This window comes from Pectinophora gossypiella, chromosome 22, assembly GCF_024362695.1.
Source record: "Pectinophora gossypiella chromosome 22, ilPecGoss1.1, whole genome shotgun sequence".
NCBI classification, from domain to species: domain Eukaryota; kingdom Metazoa; phylum Arthropoda; class Insecta; order Lepidoptera; family Gelechiidae; genus Pectinophora; species Pectinophora gossypiella.
In genome coordinates this window covers 8485628-8506160 of record NC_065425.1, presented here as the reverse complement: position 1 = coordinate 8506160, position 20533 = coordinate 8485628, and the positions used below count along the sequence as shown (strand labels likewise).

General features: G+C 39.9%; 1 protein-coding gene across 1 annotated transcript in view; it reads right to left on the bottom strand.

Annotated features, from left to right (window-relative positions):
* Positions 1 to 20533, bottom strand: part of LOC126377263 (ABC transporter G family member 20) — a 122007-nt gene that overhangs the window by 60403 nt on the left and 41071 nt on the right. The window contains exons 2-4 of the mRNA XM_050024986.1: positions 19862 to 20113; positions 17003 to 17162; positions 5032 to 5168 (exon numbers count right to left, since the gene is read on the bottom strand). Coding sequence (XP_049880943.1) covers positions 5032 to 5168; positions 17003 to 17162; positions 19862 to 20109 — 545 coding nt within the window. The 5' untranslated portion in view covers positions 20110 to 20113. The remainder of the gene's footprint in view (positions 1 to 5031; positions 5169 to 17002; positions 17163 to 19861; positions 20114 to 20533) is intronic.

Below are 20533 nucleotides of genomic sequence, written 5' to 3'. Positions count from 1 at the left end.
TACAGGTTAGGTCACATGCGTCCGAAAATGCATTTCTCGGGAATGTGGGTTTGCGAACGATGTTTTCCTTCACCGCTGAGCACGTAATTATTCTTATGATCCAAACATGAATTTGAAAACAAATAGAAGAGACGACCTCAAAGTGAAAGCCAAGGGTTCCACCAACAGGGTTACCACGGCTCCACACCATGTAATAAAATAAATCCAATATTTTTACTCCACTGTAATTCTAACCCTCAGTGGTAAATTGATTCCACTCAGGGCTAAGTAGATAAAATGTTAAAAATACTCGTGACATAATCTCAATCTATCAATCAAGCTGATGAAGCATCCTCGGTGATGTTTACTTGGCAACCGAGTCAAGTAGATTGGCTTAGAGGTGTCTTAGATAAAAGGAGTAGACGCAAAAAATAACAAGGTTTGGTATAGCTCCGCCTAAAGATGTTCCCGTGTGAGATACGAAAGCAATTAATCTAAGCGCCCTAAGGTGAATGGTTGTGCAACCAACATATTAACTACAATACCAGTAGGCTCTGCATGGTAACAGCGCTGCGCGCGGCGCGAATTATATCGAGGCCTTCGACCAATAGCCGTTTGACGTCCAGCTACTTAGATAGCATTCGTTTATTGGTCGAAGCGCTCAATATAATTCGCGCCGCGCGCGGCGCGGTTGTCATGCAGACCCGGCAGGGGGGTTAAAAAAGCACTAATAAGCAATTCATCTAAATCGCTTTTAATTGTTGTGTATCCGAACTATAAATGTGTTTACCTTTCGGTCACTCCGTGTTTGTCTATCTCGCTTTCACCATTTGCTGCTCAAAAGATCCCGACTGTGTTTTTATGTTTATCCTCATAAATACAAAGGGATTAATTAACTACTGAGTGACCGAAAGGCAACACATTTATAATTCGGATACACAACAATAAGTGTTTTGTTAACCCCCCTGGTGTTGTTGGTTGCTGACAAGATAATTGCTGGATGCACAATCTGCACAACCTTTCACCTTAGGGCTCTTATGGTATGCTACAATTAAAAAAAACTTTATTTATCGCGGCGTCTATTATGTCGTATGGTCTGTGGCCTGATCTAATTTTATCCAATAACATTTATTTAGGTTAACCCAACATACATTTTTAAACCACCTACGAACGCACGTCGAATGTAACGAATTTGTTATATCAGACTTTTAACAAAATAAACAACGAAAAAATGGAAATACTGATTGAAATTTAAAAAAAACGTGCTGGTTTTATAACTGAAAAAGTATAATAATTATCAGAAATTGTTAATTTTCTATATAAGATCATCGGTTTAGTAATAATTGTAGATGGTTATTTTTATTTTCTAATATACTTATTGTATTTTGTTCTACTAATGTACATAATAATTAAATTACTCAGCTAAGTATATTATGATGTAATAAATGTAGGAAAGTGAGTAGAATGGAACGTAAGATTGATAGAAAGTAAAAAAGAATACTATGGAAGTAATGAATGGGAATTTGGTTGTTTATGGTATGAAAAGAAAGGTGAATTTTTTTTTTTTTTTTGTAAAAAGAAAAATTAAAAGGAGTGAAGATAATTAAAATATCCTTTTTAAATATATATACCATATAAATACATGGTTTAAAGTCGTAAGACCAAATGTCCATTTAAAATCCAAACCCCATTCTTTAAGTATTATGTCTGACAATCTCGGCGTTACGAGTTTAAGGCACTCCCCGGACACTTCATACAAACAACCTCGTTTTACACAGACACTACACATTGACATTATCGTACACGCGCATCTGTTCAAGTCTAAACTGCGTTCGAAGGGGGATGAGGTAAACCTAGCTCAGCGCGGGGAGCGGTCAAGTCTAAACTGCGTTCGAAGGGGGATGAGGTAAACCTAGCTCAGCGCGGGGAGCGGTCAAGTCTAAACTGCGTTCGAAGGGGGATGAGGTAAACCTAGCTCAGCGCGGGGAGCGGTCAAGTCTAAACTGCGTTCGAAGGGGGATGAGGTAAACCTAGCTCAGCGCGGGGAGCGGTCAAGTCTAAACTGCGTTCGAAGGGGGATGAGGTAAACCTAGCTCAGCGCGGGGAGCGGTCAAGTCTAAACTGCGTTCGAAGGGGGATGAGGTAAACCTAGCTCAGCGCGGGGAGCGGTCAAGTCTAAACTGCGTTCGAAGGGGGATGAGGTAAACCTAGCTCAGCGCGGGGAGCGGAGAGTTGCCGTTCTATACGTAGTATCATTCCTTATTCTATGGTTAAGGACCCCTCAACGGTTACGCAACCAATTGGGCGCCACTATAGTTTCCAAGTGAGAAATAATTATCCTTCTGTATTATAAAATGTTATGAACCTTAGCCCAGTTGATAGAACGCTTGCCTCTCACTTTGAGGTCGCAGGTTCGAATCCAGCACAGGCCTGAACCAATGATTGTGGAATTTGTTTTCGAATTCATGTTTGGATCATAAATGATTATCACGTGCTCAGCGGTGAAGGAAAAGATTGTGAGGAAACCCACATTCCCGAAAAATGCATTTTTGGAGCTGTGTGACCTAACCTGTGTTGGGCTGGCTTTCCCTTCGCGGGTTGGAAGATCAGACAGGCAGTCGCTTCTGTAAAAAACCGGACCTTTCAAATCTTCAGGATAGGTGGGCGGATCCAGTGAAGAACAGGATAATGTTAAGGAGATGATGATTATAAAATATTATGAAGCATTTACCCGTCCCTTTCTTTTTCAGCGGGTAAGAAAATGACAGGTATAACTTGAAATAAACTTAAATAATGCATACAGGAATAAGCACCAATATTCTATACATTCTTAGGTTAAGGTACGAGTATATATTTTATATTTTATGGCCTTAGTTGGCTGAGTCAAATAAATAAATAACCTGTTATGTCATTCTGTGACAAGTTTATACCTAACTGTTTATATAACTCGTGTCATGATATTATTATACAGGGTGTTAGTGACATCGTAACGAATACTGAGGGGGATGATTCAGACCACGATTCTGTGTTAATATCAAGTGGGAATTTTCCGTCGCCAAAATCATGTTCTTTTTTGTGTTTTTTAAATTATTTTCAATTCTATACTTGTGCGACGGAAAATTCCACTTGATATTAACACAGAATCGTGGACTGAATCATCCCCCTTAGTATTCGTTACGATGTCACTAACACCCTGTATAATAATATCATGACACGAGTTATATAAACAGTTAGGGTTACAGTTAACTCAGAATAATACATGATTCTGAGTTGATATCAAGTGTGTTTTTTTTTGTCATTATCTTGAACCATCCCACAAAGTTGTCGTTACGTTGTCACTAACATCCTATATTTATAATGTCAGTTATGGAAATTATAACAAATGGACGTTAGACAAGAGAAGCTAAGCATCGTCTTGATTGCACATAATTATGTTGTTTTGTGTATGACGCCTATGTCTCTGATGGACAGGGAGAGTAAACATACTTGGCTTATAGACCAGAGACTGCATCACCACGGCATACGACCACACCTATCTTCTAAACATCACCATTCATACATACATTCTTCTATCGTTTGGGTTGTGTGGTGGATTACCAACCTCATCAACCCTGATGTCAGGGTTACTATTGAGCCGCCAAAGGCCCGTGACATGACTCATGTAACGACTTCGAGACCAACGGCTTAACGTGCCATCTCACTTTTTTGGACAATCAGGTGATGTCCTAACCAAATTAGAGATCACAAAGTGATTTTTGTGATATGTCCCCACCGGGATTCGAACCCGGGACCTCCGGATCGTGAACCTAACGCTCAATGACTGGACCACGGAAGTCGTATGTACCTACATAGCAGTCAAACACGTAACCCTCCTGTTTGCTTCGCCGAAGTCGGGTAAAAATTAAAACCCAATTCCGGATTATCACGATTTAGAGCGTGATTTTTTCGTAATAGGGTTTTCGTTTATAAACTTATATTTTTATTTGCGTAGCAGAAGTCTAATGTAGCGAATTGGCGCCTTCTATCTTAATACTAGTATTCTATCAAAGTTACTATTACTAACGGCCTAAAAAATGCTCACCGTATCTTTAAAAGTAATGAAGAGAAAAATACACTGCTCAGATGGGTCGACGGAGCTTGCTTTACTGATGGTATCATTTGTCAGAGAATAAATTTAAAGCTCACGTGAAGCTTACTTTATGTAAAAAAGCTTATTATAATAACCTAAATGATAAAAAATTCTGGTATTGAATGTGTTCCTCTAGTTATTAAATAACTTGTAATGTACCCTCATTGATTTAAAAGATGTGTTGCTGTTGCAGTTTCTTGTCATTTCTTCTCCTCAGCCATAACACCTTGCGAAATGACGTAAATTCAAAAATGTTACATTGACCTTCAACAAGTTTATCCATGATAATTATGTTGAATAAATGATTTTGATTTCTGATTTCTTCAAAACCAACCCAATATCATTTAATTTTAGCATATGAGGGGAGCGATATCTAAGTAGGATTCTCTCTCTCTAGTTAAGAGCTGCGCTCTTGTCGGTGGAGTAACCGCCATTCCTCTCTTCTTCCCGCCAAAACCTTCACCTTCCGATACGACACGACCTGCACCTTCTCTTTTATTTGTTTCATAAATGTTATCCTAGGTCTACCCCTTCCTCTCTTCCCTTTAATTTTTCCTTCTATAATGTTTGTTATAAATGAATCGTGTCGTATCAGGTGGCCAATCATATTTTCCTCTCCGGTCCTCTATAGTCTTCAATATGGTTCTCTTTTCTTCAACTCTTTCCAGCACTTTTTCATTTGACACCATTTCAGTCCAGCTTATACCCTCCATCCTTCGCCAACACCACATCTCAAACGCTTCCAACCTCTCTCTGTCTCTCTGTGTCATAGTCCACGTTTCACTTCCATAGAGTGCAATGCTCCAAATATATGATTTAATAAACCGTTTCCTTATTTTTAATGATATGTTTTTGGTTTTCAAAATGTATTTTTTCCTGCAAAAGCAGGATTCTATTAATCCGTAATTATAAAGACGGCTAACCTGGTAGGGTTGGGCAGCTGCAGCAACGTGATGAGGAAGTCCACCCTCTCGTCCACCTCCCTCGTGGACATCCCAGCTATCCATCCGAAGTAGATCATTGTCTCTCTGATAGAGAACTCTCCAAATAGCGCCACTTCCTGAGAATGAGAAGAAATTTAAATTAGAATTTCAAATGCCACGTTAAAGCAATTCATCTAAAAAGCAATATTGCTATTTGACATTTGTTGGCAATGCGTATTTTAGACGAATTGATTCAATGTGGCCTGTTTAGACATCCAGAAATCAGCATCTTTGTATTCATAGTGACAAAACTATTACTTTTTGTTTTTTTTTTCTATATTTCCCCTTTCTAAATAAGTATTTCATTATCAGGATTTTCCTGTAACCTCTATGGTCCAGTGGTTGAGATATGTGCTCACGATTCGGAGGCCCCGGGTCCGAATCCCGGTGGGAACAAATCACAAAAATCACTTTGTGATCCCTAGTTTGGTTAGGACATTACAGGCTGATCAACTGATTGTCCAAAAGTAAGATGATCCTTGCTCCGGAAGGCACGTTAAGCCGTTGGGCCCGGTTATTACTTACTAATGTACATGTCATTACATGAGTCATGCCAGTCAGGAGCCTATGGCTGCTCAATAATAACCCTGACATCAGGGTTGATGAGGTTGGTAATCCACCACACAACCCACACGATAGAAGATCAGAATTTTCCTATGCGTTATACTATTAAATTCACGTTAATAGTTATTTAGGTGGCTGCGTTTACGTAGAAATCTATCAATGACGGCAGGTCAGGTCAAAGTCGGAATAGGTTGCCATTGATAACTTTGTTCGTCACATCTGATGACGCAAATTTGTGACGTCAGAACAAAGCTAATGGAATGCTTTGTGGTTTTTCTTTCTAATTATAAATATCATTGAGTTTCTTAGAAGTATATTTTTGGTAATATATCCATCGTTAACCTCTTGAACCATTATTTTTAAATCCTAAAATACATAAACAAAATAGCCTATATATACGTCCTTAATCTTCTCTCTCTTCTCTCCCTAATTTTCTCTTTGTCTTCTTATTGGCTGTGGTTTGCCTTTCGGGATTATAGGCATCAGTTTATGTGTAGTCAGGTTGTCAACCTCACAAGGCATTTTAACTATAGGTTAGTAATTCCAATTTAACTCTATTTAGGTCCCTGCCTACGAGTCCTACGAGATATTATTCTGTTTACATTTAAAATTGAGGTCAAAATCAAAACATAATTTGGAAATAGAGTAGGTTAACCAAATAAGTTTGAATTTAAATAACACAAACGTATACCATAACACATAATATAAGCTCACGAATTGAGAACCTCCTCTATTCTTTAAAGTCGGTTAAAAAGACATAAATACCACTGGCTACCCCAATCCGAGGTACATCCATCGCAAGATGAACTAAGTATCTACACCTCACCGAGCTTTCTGTTAGACCAACGTGATAGGCGGTGAGCCGTATTTTTTTGTAGATTTACCGCAGGTGGCATTAACTACTTGGCCAGACAAATGGGGAGCGCTGAAGGCTCTCATCCGGTACAACGTTTAAGACAACAGACCTGAGGGTGCCCAGTTGGGCGCGAACCTCGGCTCAGGGCGTCGTCTGAGAGGAAAAATATTTGAAAGAGTTAATCGACCCTAGTGGATCAATAGCGATAAGCGCTGATTGAGGAGGAGTGCATACTGCACACCTTCCATTATTCATATTCATTTTACCAACTTACCAGTATCGTCCATATGCGTCTCAATCTCAGAGTATGAATTATAAATATTATTATTTTAGTACTTGACTCACAATACTATACAGTCCAAGTAATTTCCGGTCTTTACGTAACAAGGGATTTATCAATTTCCCTACTTATCGAAATAATAGTATCGCATGACAGCTTGTACCACAATGATACGGCGAAACGACCATCTAACATTCAATGACACGGTAATCGTACACACATGCTCACCGAGCCATGAGGGATAACGTAACGTATTACGTTGGGGAAATAAAACCTTCCCACCACGTGGCATTAGATGGAAAAATACTTGAACGTTGAACTTAAAACCTGTTTGTGATGTGTATACGGGTTGTTCTTCTTTTTTATCGACAATAAAAAGACATTTTCTCGATATACCGAATTTAACTTTAAAATCTTTAAAATTATAACGACAATAAATATTTTAAAACATAGAATAGAATAAATTTATTCCCAAATTAGTGCAGTACAATAGTAAAGAAGATAAAGATACAAATCAAAAATACACTGCCAGGGAAATGGGACTGACTCAGCATGTTGTTGCGAAGAACAGTAGAAATACCACTCTTAGCAACACCAGCCAGCCATTCTGCCAGTACCAAAGTTACGCTTATAAATACTTTGAACTATCGTGCCAATAAAAAAGTGTCGGGATTTGCTTACAATAAATAAGAAAACATCATATAAAGATGTGTCTGTGGAGGACTATTTGGTGTTTCTCTTTATGTTGGTAACATACATTTCTTTGCATTTCATTCCAAAAAATATTGTGACAGAGTGGCCCTTTTCATCGGAGACAGCATTTCGATTTACCACTCTGTCACAGTATTTTGTGAAAAACCATCAAGCTACGTTACCCACTAATCGAGGAACCGATTATATTTTTTGCTAGTATTTTGAGATTAACTATATTTTTGGACAGTGGCTTTCCACTATAAAAAACAAAATATATAAAAAATATTTATTTATATATTTATTTATTTTTTATTTATTTATTTTTTATTTATTTATTTTATTTATTATTATTTTTTTATAAAAAATATAAATATTATAAATATAATTCTGAAACACATAACTTATCAGACCGAATGACAGATCATTGTCGATAAAAAAGAAAACGACCCATACACAGCGGGTGAATACGGTGCTAAGGACAGCCAATCAGAAGAGCGGGCCTGAAACGCGCTAACGAAGTTTTTTCAAATCGGTTACATAGATAGAAGTTCTAAAAAGTAAAGTGTGTACGCGTAAGATTATTTCATTCGATCCCGACCGCGAATACAATGTTATAACTTATTGAAAGTATAATAATATGTCATGAAGATGTGCACATACTAGAATAATCTCAATTTTTCTCAAGGCAACAGTAATAGTAAGTATAGAGTACTATTGTACAAGTAATAACTATTAGCTATCAAGGATACATTTGTGTTCTTATGAAGCTAAATTGCAGTCTTTCACGCAATATACCTACCCGGGTATTGAGATTCGTTGTACTTATAAAGAGACGGTCTAGTAACAAAGTAAGAAAGAATACACATATATACATACGCACTTATAAACCCACGCTTGTGGTCCGTGATTGAATCAAGGTTACTATCGAGCGTCTGTGGTTCAGTGGTTGATCGTTGGACTCACGATCGGGAGGTCTCTGGTTCGAAACCCGGCGGGTAAATTACACAAAAATCATTGTGCGCCCTGGTTTGCTTAGGACATCACGGCTAATCACCCGACTGACCGAATGAAAGATGATCTGTGCTTCAGAAGGCACGTTAATCCGTTGGTCCCGGTTGCTGCTTACTGATGTAAGTACTTAGTGGTTATATGAACCATGTCAGGGGCATAGGCGGCTCAGTAATAACCCTGACAGCAGGGTTGCTGAGGTTGATAATGCACCTCATAACCCACACTATTACAGTATTATTATAACACTATTGAGCCGTCAAAAGCCCTTGAAATGGCTCATGTAACGAATACATACATCATTAGGAAGCAGTAGTCACCGGGACGCGTATTTCGACATACTACTTCAATACGCCCCCGCTGGCCGAGACGAACTGAGCTAGGGTTTCCAAGCAATAAACACCCTAATCCAATCGACCGACGGGCAGGATTAACCCGTCATGTTATATATAAGCTGATGATATAAAATATTACTTAGTATGTTACCTTAACTCATCATCCTCCTAGCATTATCCCGTTTTTCATAGGGTCCGTTTACCTAACCTGAAGATTTGTCAGGGCCGGTTTTTTAAAGAAGCAACTGACTAACCAACCTAACCTTTCAGCCTTCTAACGGCCTCCGTGGTCCAGTGGTTGAGCGTTGTGCTCACGATCCGTAGGTCCCGGGTTCGAATCCCGGTGGGGACAAATCACAAAAATCACTTTGTGATCCCTAGTTTGGTTAGGACATTACATGCTGATCACCTGAATGTCCAAAATTGAGACGATCCGTGCTTCGGAAGGCACGTTAACCTGTTGGTCCCGGTTACTACTTACTGATGTAAGTACGTAGTCATAACATGAGTCATGTCAGGGGCCTATGGCGGCTGAGTAATAACCCTGACACCTGAGCTGATGGCGTAAGTAACCCATCTCACAACCCACACGATAGAAGAAGAATGAATTGCATTAATTGCGTTTTATTATTCGCAGTCTATTTCCATCAAACTTAATTAAAAGAACTCTTATTGAATGTTGACGTTCTATTTCTAGTGATACAATTCTATTTTTGGAGAAAGGAAATGTAAACATTACCGAAAATGTTGGCCAACCCTTCTCAATCCTATTTTCCGGCCTATTAATCTTCTTGGGACAATTAAAATGTTTACAACATCCTTCGGGGCAAGGTAGACAGAGATAAGGTGCAGATAATACTTAGAGTGACATAATTTTAGGGAAAATGTAATAAGTACTTAAACTTTGAATGAATACAGACTGATTAAGTCTGCCAGGCATGTCACCTAATAGTCATAACATGTTATAAAATAATCACAGTTCGTAGAATGCTTGCCTCTCACTTTGAGGTCGCAGGTTCGAATCCAGCACAGGCCTAAACCAATGATTGTCGAATTTGTGTTCGAATTTATGTTTGGATTATAAATAATTTTCACGTGCTTAGCGGTGAAGGAAAACATCGTGAGAAAACCCAACAAAAACATTCCCGAAAATTGCATTTTCGGAGATATGTGACTTAACCTGTATTTGGCTGGTTTTCCTATCGTGGGTTGGAAGGTCAGACAGGCAGTCGCTTCCGTAAAATACCGGACCTGTCAAATCGTCAGGTTAGGTAAGCGGACCCCGTGAAAAAACGGAAAAATGCTAGGGGGATGATGATTTTCGAAATGTTTTTTGTTTTTTTTTTTGTATCTTCTTTTGCGCAGGTTATCAAATTTTCGTATAAAGTAAGCGGTTTATTAAATCATAATGAAGACTAAAGAGAACCGGAGAGGAAATATGATTGGCCACCTGATACGATACAATTCATTTATAACAAACATCATGGAAGGAAAAAATTAAAGGGAAGAGAGGAGGGTCCTAGGAGAACATTTATGAAACAAATAAAAGAAAAGGTGCAGGTCGTGTCGTATCAGGAGGTGAAGGATTTGGCGGGTAGAAGAGAGGAATGGCGATTACTCCACCGACAAGAGCAGCTCTTAGGTAAAGAGAGAGAGAAGCATGTTAAAAATAGGTTGGTTGGTTATCCCTGTTTTTAGGACAATAAATTCCGTACCTAGCATTTATTAACGATACTAGTCTATACCTAGTATCGTATCGTTAGTCTAGGCTGCCTAGACCGCGACAGTGCGTACTATTCGTCTTTCGAAAGGTACGGATGGTTAATTTATCGACTTCAGATACTCATTGCAAAAAAGTGAAAATTCGAAGTTTAAAAAAATAACAAACTCTGTGGTCCAGTGGTTGAGCGTTGGACTCACGATCCGGAGGCCCCGAGTTTGAATCCCGGTGGCGGACATATCACAAAAATCACTTCGTGATCCTTAGTTTGGTTAGGACATTACAGGCTGACCACCTGATTGTCCGAAAGTAAGATGATCCGTGTTTCGGAAGGCACGTTAAACCGTTGGTCCCGGTTACTGTTCACTGATATAGGTGAGTAATCGTTACATGAGCCATGTCACTGGCCTTTGGCGGCTCAATCATAATCCTGACACCAGGGTTGATGAGGCTGGTATTCCACCTCACACGATAAGAAGAAGTATTCTATGTTGAAATTAATAAACTAATCATAATGTTTGTTAAATTCTTAAAAATAACCTTAATTATTATACCTACCCGTGTATAATAATGACTTACTTTGAGGTCACGTACCTAAAATAGCATCAAAACGACCTGTCGTTTTAAAATAAATGGACAGGTTATGTTACCATAAATAGCGTAAAATTTTACCAATACACAGATCTCGTAAGAGCCGTGGTAGCCCAGTTGGTAGAACGCTTGCCTCTTACTTTGAGGTCGCAGGTTCGAATCTAGTAATTCAAACAGAGAACCCCGAACCCCGATACCGGCCTTGCATCACTGAGGATTTAATTCATTTTAGTGCAGTTTGGTAGAACGCTTGCCTCTCACTTTGAGGTCATAGGATCGAATCCAGCACAGGCCTAAACCCTATGATTGTTGATTTTGTTTTCGAATTCATGTTTGAATCATAAAATTATTATCACGTGCTCAGCGGTGAAGGAAAACATCGGCGGATACCCACATTCCCGAGAAATGCATTTTTAGAGGTATGTGACCTAACCTGTATTGGGCTGGATTTCCCTTCGCGGGTTGGAAGGTCAGACAGGCAGTCGCTTGTGTAAAAACCAGACCTGCCAAATCTTTAGATTAGGTAAGCGGACCCTGTGAAAAACGGGATAATGCTCGGGAGGATGACAAATCTCGTAAGAACAAGATACGTAATAAAGAGGCCTGTCCAGGCTACGTTCTTCAAAAAAAAAATATATGGCGCTGTAAAGATTTTCCTTTGTTTAATCTTCTAATTTTTGGACTGTGACTGACATGACTTCTAATATCTATGCAACTTTTATCTTTGTTTTTGGGTCACGTCAAATCGTTACAGCGCCATCTATTATTGGTTTTCAGAAACGTAGCCTGGAGAGTACTTCATTGAAACACAAATGGTATAATCTTCGGTACCGGAGTTGTACCAATGAGCTATAAATAAACCCTTAGTGCAGTTTACATTAACAGAGTTGGCTCGATCATTATAGACGGCAATACGGCTCATCACCTATCACGGTGGTCTAAGGCCTCAAACTGGATGACAGCGGTAGCGGCGCGGCGGCGGCGGCGGTGCGGGGAGCGGCGCGTTCAAATGCTAAGATTTATATTGAAGTGTTCTCGATGGCAGCGGCGCGGGGAGCGGGGTACGAGCGGTGCGCTCTAGTCGAGCGGTGTCTCTGCGTTTGAAACTCGCCTTTTTGTTTCCTTTGTTCATTATAGGGATTCAGATCTTCTTTTGCCCATAATAAATCGTACGAAACAAAAGAACTACAATCGAAAATGCGTTGTCGCCGTTTCGACATCGCGTTCATTTGAGACACAACTCTATACCGCCGCAACACCGCGCGATTTGGCCGCTGGCATCGAGAACGGAACAGCGGCCGCCGCGCCGCTCCCCGCGCCGCTATCGCCGCCGCGCCGCTGCCGCTGTCATCCAGTTTGAGCCCTAACAGCGCTCGGTGAAGCGTGGATGCTCAGCATCTTGCGATGGATTTGCCTCTGCCTAGCCTATTTGGGAATAAAGACGTGAGCTTATGTATGTAATTGAAACAATCTGTCTTAATTTTGCTATTGCGCAATGAGTACGAAACTTAGCAGTTAGTGTGTATACTAAACGAGGACTCTAATAGTGATGTGAACATTAATACTTGGTGCGTAAAATATACATTTCTTTTCATACAAGTGTCATAAATAATGAATGCATAATAGGGTAAATAATAATCAACAAACGATCGTTTTCATAGAAAGTCCAAAGAGGAATTTATTGGACTATAATAGATATTATCCTGACAGGCGAGGGTGTGCTGCCGCCAAAGGATGTTTTCGGGGTACCGAACTGAGCATAGTACCCCGCTAGCCACAAGTTGATAGTGTGACTAGGGATCGACGATCCAACGGTGTTATGTTGGAAGTTGTATATATGCGTCTTGCTGTGTAAACTTCGATATCGCGTTTCACGACTGCTTCAAGACTGCATTATTGAATGTGGCGCCATCTGTTGCATGTGGACGGAACTAGCTGGCCAACTAGTTGGGGTTTAAAAAGGCCACTATTATCACCATCACCACCAAAGCAATATTGTAATTTGACAAAGTAAGTTTGCAATGTCGACAAATGTCAAATAGCAATATTTTTTTTTTTATATGAATTGCTGTAACATGGCTTCATTAGACTCCCCCCATAACAACTCGTACAATTTATATTTTATTAGCATATCGTGCGCATAATTATAATCTTCAATTTAATTGCTCTTTGTCTGTCTGTATATTTCTGTCTTTGATATCCGTTATTGTTCAGTTTTTTTTTTATTGCGTCGAGTATTTATAAAACACAGCGTAACATAAACATAGAATCACGCCTGTAAAGCCGAAGGGGTAGGCAGAAGTATATAGTACTACATATATACCAGTCCTCGCCAGCTATTTTATCGCATTATTATATTACAAAACGAAGATTAAATATAATACCGGGTTTAAAATATAATCCGTGACAAAAAGGTAGTTCCGCATCCGCGGCGCTAGTGACGCAGATTATCCATACAATTATATGACTTGTCAATTAGTTTCGCCGCGGATTTTAAAGGAACTATTTACAAGTAATAAACTCTATACAGATTCCGCGATAGTAGCGCCGCTTCCGTTCACGTTTACTGTGTATGAACCACATATGAGGCAATCAATTTGAAACACAAACGTGCATGGCCCATATGTGGGGCACTACGAAAAATGGGAAATACCGACGGGAGGCTTTTAAGTTTGTTTTTTTCTTACCATAGTGTGTCTATGTACAAAATTCCAATGTGTTAATCGGAAAATAACATTGCACGTGTGCGGCCATATCTAATTTTCAGTTACACAGTGAACGTGTTAAGTATATTTAGGTACATTTGTTTACGTCGTCTTATAAGGAAGTGAAGGAATTGGCCTTTGATAGACAAGAATGGAGAATGCTACACTGACAAGAGCGTGGCTATCAAATTTGTCTTCTTCTTCTATCGTGTGGGTTGTGAGGTGAAATACCAACCTCAACAACCCAAAAAAAATAAAAAAATAATCTAATTAGTGATGATCTTTAGTCTTCATTTTTTATTTTTTTTTAGTTAGATATACCAACAGTACACATATTGTAAAGTTTATAAAATTCAAGTCTTCTTAAAATTAAAAATGATTAAAATGAAAATGATGATACAGAGTTAGTTACATGCAATTTTGTAATAAGGTGTTGTGAGTTTATATGTGTATTAGTAACAGTATCTTTCACACTTCTTAACCTGTTACTGCTACCCAATTATCCCAACTCTAACCAAGCCGCTGCAGTCCGCAATAGTTTCGCAAACACCTAAGTATTCTCTGAAATTTTGCCAAAGACAATGAATCATCATTATCATTAATATTCTGTTTGTCAACACTGGAACTACAAGTCACGGTGATTTGAAGTCATTTACTAATGATAGAGGTTTCTGCACGTACGTAGTCAATATTTAGCACGAACTATTTCTGAGTCATGCTTTAGTTTGCTTAGCAAACAACACCTCGCATCGGCGCGGTCCGCGGCGAAGCGGATTTTAAGGTCACAATGGTGCTAATTCCAATTAATAATAAATAAATAAATACAAAAATACAAAAAAATACAAATTGATTTATTTGTGAAACACAGGTAGAGTAGGTTGTTATACATATATAGGTTAGAGCGCTGTGATCTGCCAGTCGGCGTACAAATATAAATTAATTAAATTAATAACAATTATAATTATGTGTATTATTATGTAGTTTATGAAGTCGAAAGTGTATTTATTTTTATACGTACAAGTATTCCCATTCTGCACTATCCCGCTATATTACATAACATTCAATATCTCCTATACTTAAAGGTTGCCTGGAAGAGATTGCTACTTAGCAATAAGGCCGCCTATTGTACTCATTCTGTTTCCCTTTTTTTTTCTATTTTGTTTTTTCCTGCTTGTGCAATAAAGTATTTGTTATATTATGTTAATTCCTGGAAATACCATCTAAATTTATTTTAAGTTATATCTGTAATTTTCTTATCCGCCGAAAAGGAAAGGGACCGGTAATCGACAAGCAAAAATTTATGGAACACGCGTCAATTTTAAGCACAAATGTGAAACAACCGTCTAAAAATTTTACATTCGCCAATAACCCGACAGAATTAAGTTGACAGCACAAGTCAAACGGTTTGCATACCAGCGAGATACCTTTTGTATCGCCCGGGTTATTCATTCATTTACTCATTCTTCCTAAAATTAAGAGCTGTCAATCATCCGTCCCTTTCCTTTTCGACAGATAAGAAAACGACAGGTATAACTTAAAGTAAAATTAGGAGGTGTCTGCATTGGTCCGCTTACCTAACCCGAAGATTTGACAGGTCAGGTTTTTTACAGAAACGACTGCCTGTCTGACCTTCTAACCCGCGAAGGGAAAACCAGCCCAATCATGTCATTACTGTTTTAATATGGTGCTTTATGCATGGACCTAAAAGCGATGTAATAAATATGTCTAAATTACGAGCAAGTGTGTTGAAACAAATATTTTGCCAACGGTACATTACAGGTGCGTAGATATAGCTTGAGAGTGATAAGTAGTTCGCGGTCTGGATCGTGTCTAATGGTAGTTTAATGTACCTACCTTTATAAGACACATTACAAGCTATTCAATATCTTAGCAGATATATGTGTCTACTAAAACAAGAATTAATGAATTTAACCTCACATAAACGGCCTTTATACTCTCAATCAACCGGAGGTGGTATGGAGCATACTCCACCACGCTGCTCCACTGCGGGTTGGTGGAGGTGATTTTACGGCTAATAGCCGGGACAAACGCCTTAATCGTGTCTTCCGAAGCACGGACTCATCTTACTTTTTTCGGACAATCAGGTGATTCAAGCTTGCAATGTCCTTACCATACAAAGTAACAACTGTGTTAGTGAAATCTGCACTTAGATAAATTAAATCATCATTTCTTTTTGACGTGACTTATTGTAGATTTGCCGCAGATGGCATTAACTACTTGGCCGGACAAATAGGGAGCGCTGAAGGCTCTCACCCGGTACAACGTTTAAGACAACAGGCCAGTTGAGCGCGAACCTTGGCTCAGGGCGTCGTCTTAATTAAATCCTCAGTGATGCAAGGCCAGTACCGTGGTTCAAGGAACCCAGTTTGAGAAGCAAGCCGATGTACCATAGCAACTCGGTCACTATAAACCTAAACCTACCTACATAAAGACCAATCTTTAATTACAGATTGATGATCTTTATGTACAAAAAAAAAACAGCTATTAACACAATAATCGTTATCAATGAAGAAAATTATAATCGTCCAATCTCTATTACAAATGCATTGCAACCATCGCATCGGCAAAAAATGAACACGTGCCAGAGATATGGCTCTCAGACTATAAATACCTAAGCTCTTAGACTATTTTTAGTTTCCTGTACCTATCGTGTGGGTTGTGAGGTGGATTACCAACTCCATGAACCCTGGGGTTATTATTGAGCCGCCAAAGGCCCCTGACATGACTAATATAACTACATACTTACTAAGGTAAATATGGCCGGAACCAACTGCTAAACTATTTTTTACTTCAAGTTATACTTGTCATTTTCATATGTACTGAAAAGGAAAGGGACGGATAATTGACAGCTGTCAATTTGAAAATGATCGAGTGCATAAATGAATAGCCTAGGCGAATCAAATGGGCATCTTACATACTTTTATGCAACCCGTTTGACTTGTGCTGTCAACTTCATTCTGTCGGGTTATTGGCCAATGTAGAATTTGGACGTGTGTCCCATAAATCTATACCCGTCCTGAGCCAGCACCCGATCAAGTAGGTATTGCCAATATACTTCAAAAAATACGTTTCTTGAAGAGCTTTCCTTCTGTCAAGTCTAAAAACAATAATTCATTTTGTTGTTATGGATAGACTCACCTGGGGCATATATCCGATCCTCGGCCCGGGAACACCGCTTCCGGGGCTGCCTGGTCTTCCACCAAGCACCCAAATCTCCCCTGAGTTGAGCCTCCGTCTCCCGACGATGCAGGATAGCAGTGTCGTCTTCCCGCATCCTGAGGCACCGAGCAGGCCATAACTGGAGAAAAGGTTTGTGGTCAGTTTTGGGCTTAAAAGTCTTGATAAAACGGTAAAGAACTTTGGTCAACTGGTTAATATTATCTGCGAAAAATCCATATTAAATCATTTTAAAAAGCAGTTACGCAATTCTGCTGCCAACATTGACTAGTTGGTAACTACCCTATTGTAGCTTTATTGCTAAGTGTGATTTATGTTTACGTGACAAGTTTATCCAACACATATATAAACTGCCTATATACGTCCCACTGCTGGGCACAGACCTCCCCTCAACCAACCGGAAGGGGTATGGAGCATACTCCACCACGCTGCTCCACTGCGGGTTGGTGGAGGTGTTTTTACGGCTAATAGCCGGGACCAACGGCTTTACGTGCCCTCCGAAGCACGGAATCATCTTACTTTTTCGGACAATCAGGTGATTCAAGCCTGAAAAGTCCTTACCAAACAAAGGACAGTCTCACAAAGTGATTTCGTGAATGTATCCAACACATCTTTATTAGAAACTTATGGGTGTTTTTCTTTTTTAATTTTATGTTACAGTCAGTAACTCTAAACAATGTCAAGATGCGTGCATGTTTTTATGGAACCCATGGGAATTAGGTTCCATTATTGTTTTATTAGGTGCGTGATGTGATGGACAGGTAGGTATACAATAATTAATTACTGTAGAAATAAAAAAAATAACATCATCTGCCTAGCATTATCCCGTTTTTCACAGTGTCCGCTTAGTCCACCATTTCTCATGAACAATCGCTTTTCACTAACAGTAACTGCCGGCTGCCGATGGGCTGCCGGCGTCGGTGTTTCCTGAATCTTATAACCTGGGGTCCTTTAAATCACGGGTGAATAGGGATTTTCTGGGTAAGCACGTTCCAACGTCGATCTCTTCTTCTCCTTGTGGAACAACGAAGTCAAGAGCAAACCCATCTTAATTTAAAAAAAAAACTCTTAGTATTGTCATCTGAAGAAAGATAATTGTGACAATTATCAACCTATCAATTAATCAATCAATGATTAATAGTATGATTGACAACCTCAATCACTAAATTAGCACGACAGATATAACAATAATTATGCGGAAGAGTTTGCTCCATACTCTCTCCGATTGAATGAAGGGAAGCCTTTGCCCAGCAGTGAGATGTATATAGGCCGTTTATAAAACAAAATGTAAGATATTAAGCAACTGAACGAGGCTTTTTGGCGGGAAACGGGAACGGGACAGTTGCTTTCTTCATTGAATAATCTAAATAATCAATACGAAGTGGTGTTTTGTGGTTAATGATCGCATTAAGTTAGTCGGAAGACATTCGCGAGTGTTATTATATCGGAGTATTCAATAAACAAAGTGTATCTACCTATTTTCGCTTCGTGCCAAGAAGCCGCTTCATAACTCGAAAGTTTATGCGGACTTTTGAGTTAATTCGTTTGGGGTTCGGAGTAGGAGTCTACTCCGAGGGTGGGGGCTTAGGTTTCATCATCATCACCTTTCATCATTTCATTAATCATCAAGAAAAAAAATACGTAAGACATGGCTGTATGGGCATAGTTCCCTTTGCCTTACCCTTCGGGGAAAACCAAAACAAAAAAAAAGCAACTGAACGACTTCTATTTTCTTTTTCTTATCAGCCGAGCAGAAATCAAATCAAGTCAAATCTTACTAATATTATAATGTGAAAGTTTGTTACTTTTTCACGCAAAAACTACCGAATGGATTTTAGAAACTTTACAATAATGTAGCTTATACATCAGAACCGACCGTGGACCGACGATCTGGTGAAGGTCGCGGGAAGCCGCTGGATGCGGGCAGCGCAGGACCGATCGTCGTGGAGATCCTTGGGGGAGGCCTATGCCCAGCAGTGGGCGTCATACGGCTGATGATGATACATCAGAATAATACAAAGGCTTTAACAATCAAAAGAAATCAGACATTCTTACCGCGGAAACCGAAATCAACTGAAAACAAATATACTTTATTGCACAGAACTAAATTTCAACAATCAGACCATAACACATGAATACAGTACAATTTGGGCGGCCTTATTGCTATAGGGGAATTTCTTCCAGAATATGTGCATTATTACTTCTGGGTCACATTATAATCTGCCTGTATGGTTCCACGGCTGGGCAAAGACCTTCATAACTTCACCTTTCACGGTCTTTGGCGAAGTACCACTAATCTGAGCATAACAAGACCGTCATCTCATCTATTCTGAGGTTTACCTCGTTTTATATCCATCCTAAGGTACCCACATCCTCCGTGGTCTACCTAGTGGTTAAAGCGTTAGGCTCACGATCTTGAGTTCGATTCCCGATGGGGATCCTTTGTGTGGTAAGGACTTTTCAGGCTTGAATCACCTGATTGTCTAAAAAAGTAAGATGAATCCGTGCTTCGGAGTGCACGTTAAGCGGTTGGTCCCGGCTATTAGCCGTAAAAGCACCTCCACCAACCCGCAGTGGAGCAGCGTGGTGGAGTACGCTCCATACCCTCTCCGGTTGTTTCAGGGGAGGCCTGTGCCCAGCAGTGTGACGTATATAGGCTGTTTACGATGTTTACACTCGTGTCAGACAGAGTACTACAGAGTACACCGACAAGAGCGTGGCTCTTAAATTAGTGATGATGATGTTTATGAAAGTACCCACTGTGCAATACTGTGCAATACTGACTGCTTTTTTCACATATGAAACCAAAGTAATACTCACATGGCGCCTTTAGGAACTGTCATATTCAACCCATCCAGGATAACATTAGGGTTTTTCGCCGAGCCATATCTCTTATGCGCCCTTCTGACACACACGGCTTGCTGTTTCCTCGAAGACACAGTGGACTTCTGTGTCCTGAACTGCCTGTGTCTTCTGGCGTGCAGTTCTTCCTCTATAGTGCTCACGGGGGCGGACGGGCGCACGTCCTCCATGGAGATCGTGGCGCCCTCATTGTCGTAGGCTGGCATTTTTCTGGGGAAAGAAGGTGGAGGTTAGATCATCATCATCAACCCATTAACGTCCCCACTGCTGGGGCACGGGCCTACCCTATGGATGGATAGGGAGATCAGGCCTTAAACCATCACGCGGGCCCAGTGTGGATTGATGGTTATTAACGACTGCTAATGCAGCCGGGACCAACGGCTTAACGTGCCTTTCGAAGCGCAGAGGAGCTCGAGATGAAAACTTTTTTGTGGTCACCCATCCTATGACCGGCCTTTGCGAAAGTTGCTTACTTCAACAATCGCAGACCGAGCGCGTTTACCGCTGCGCCACCAAGCTCCTCCTGAGGAGGTTACATAGTGCTTTGCTTTATTTTATTTTTTTAAATCAGATGGGTTTGCTCTTTTCCGTGCCTCTTAAAGAGATGAAGAGAGTGTTCACGGTGTAACA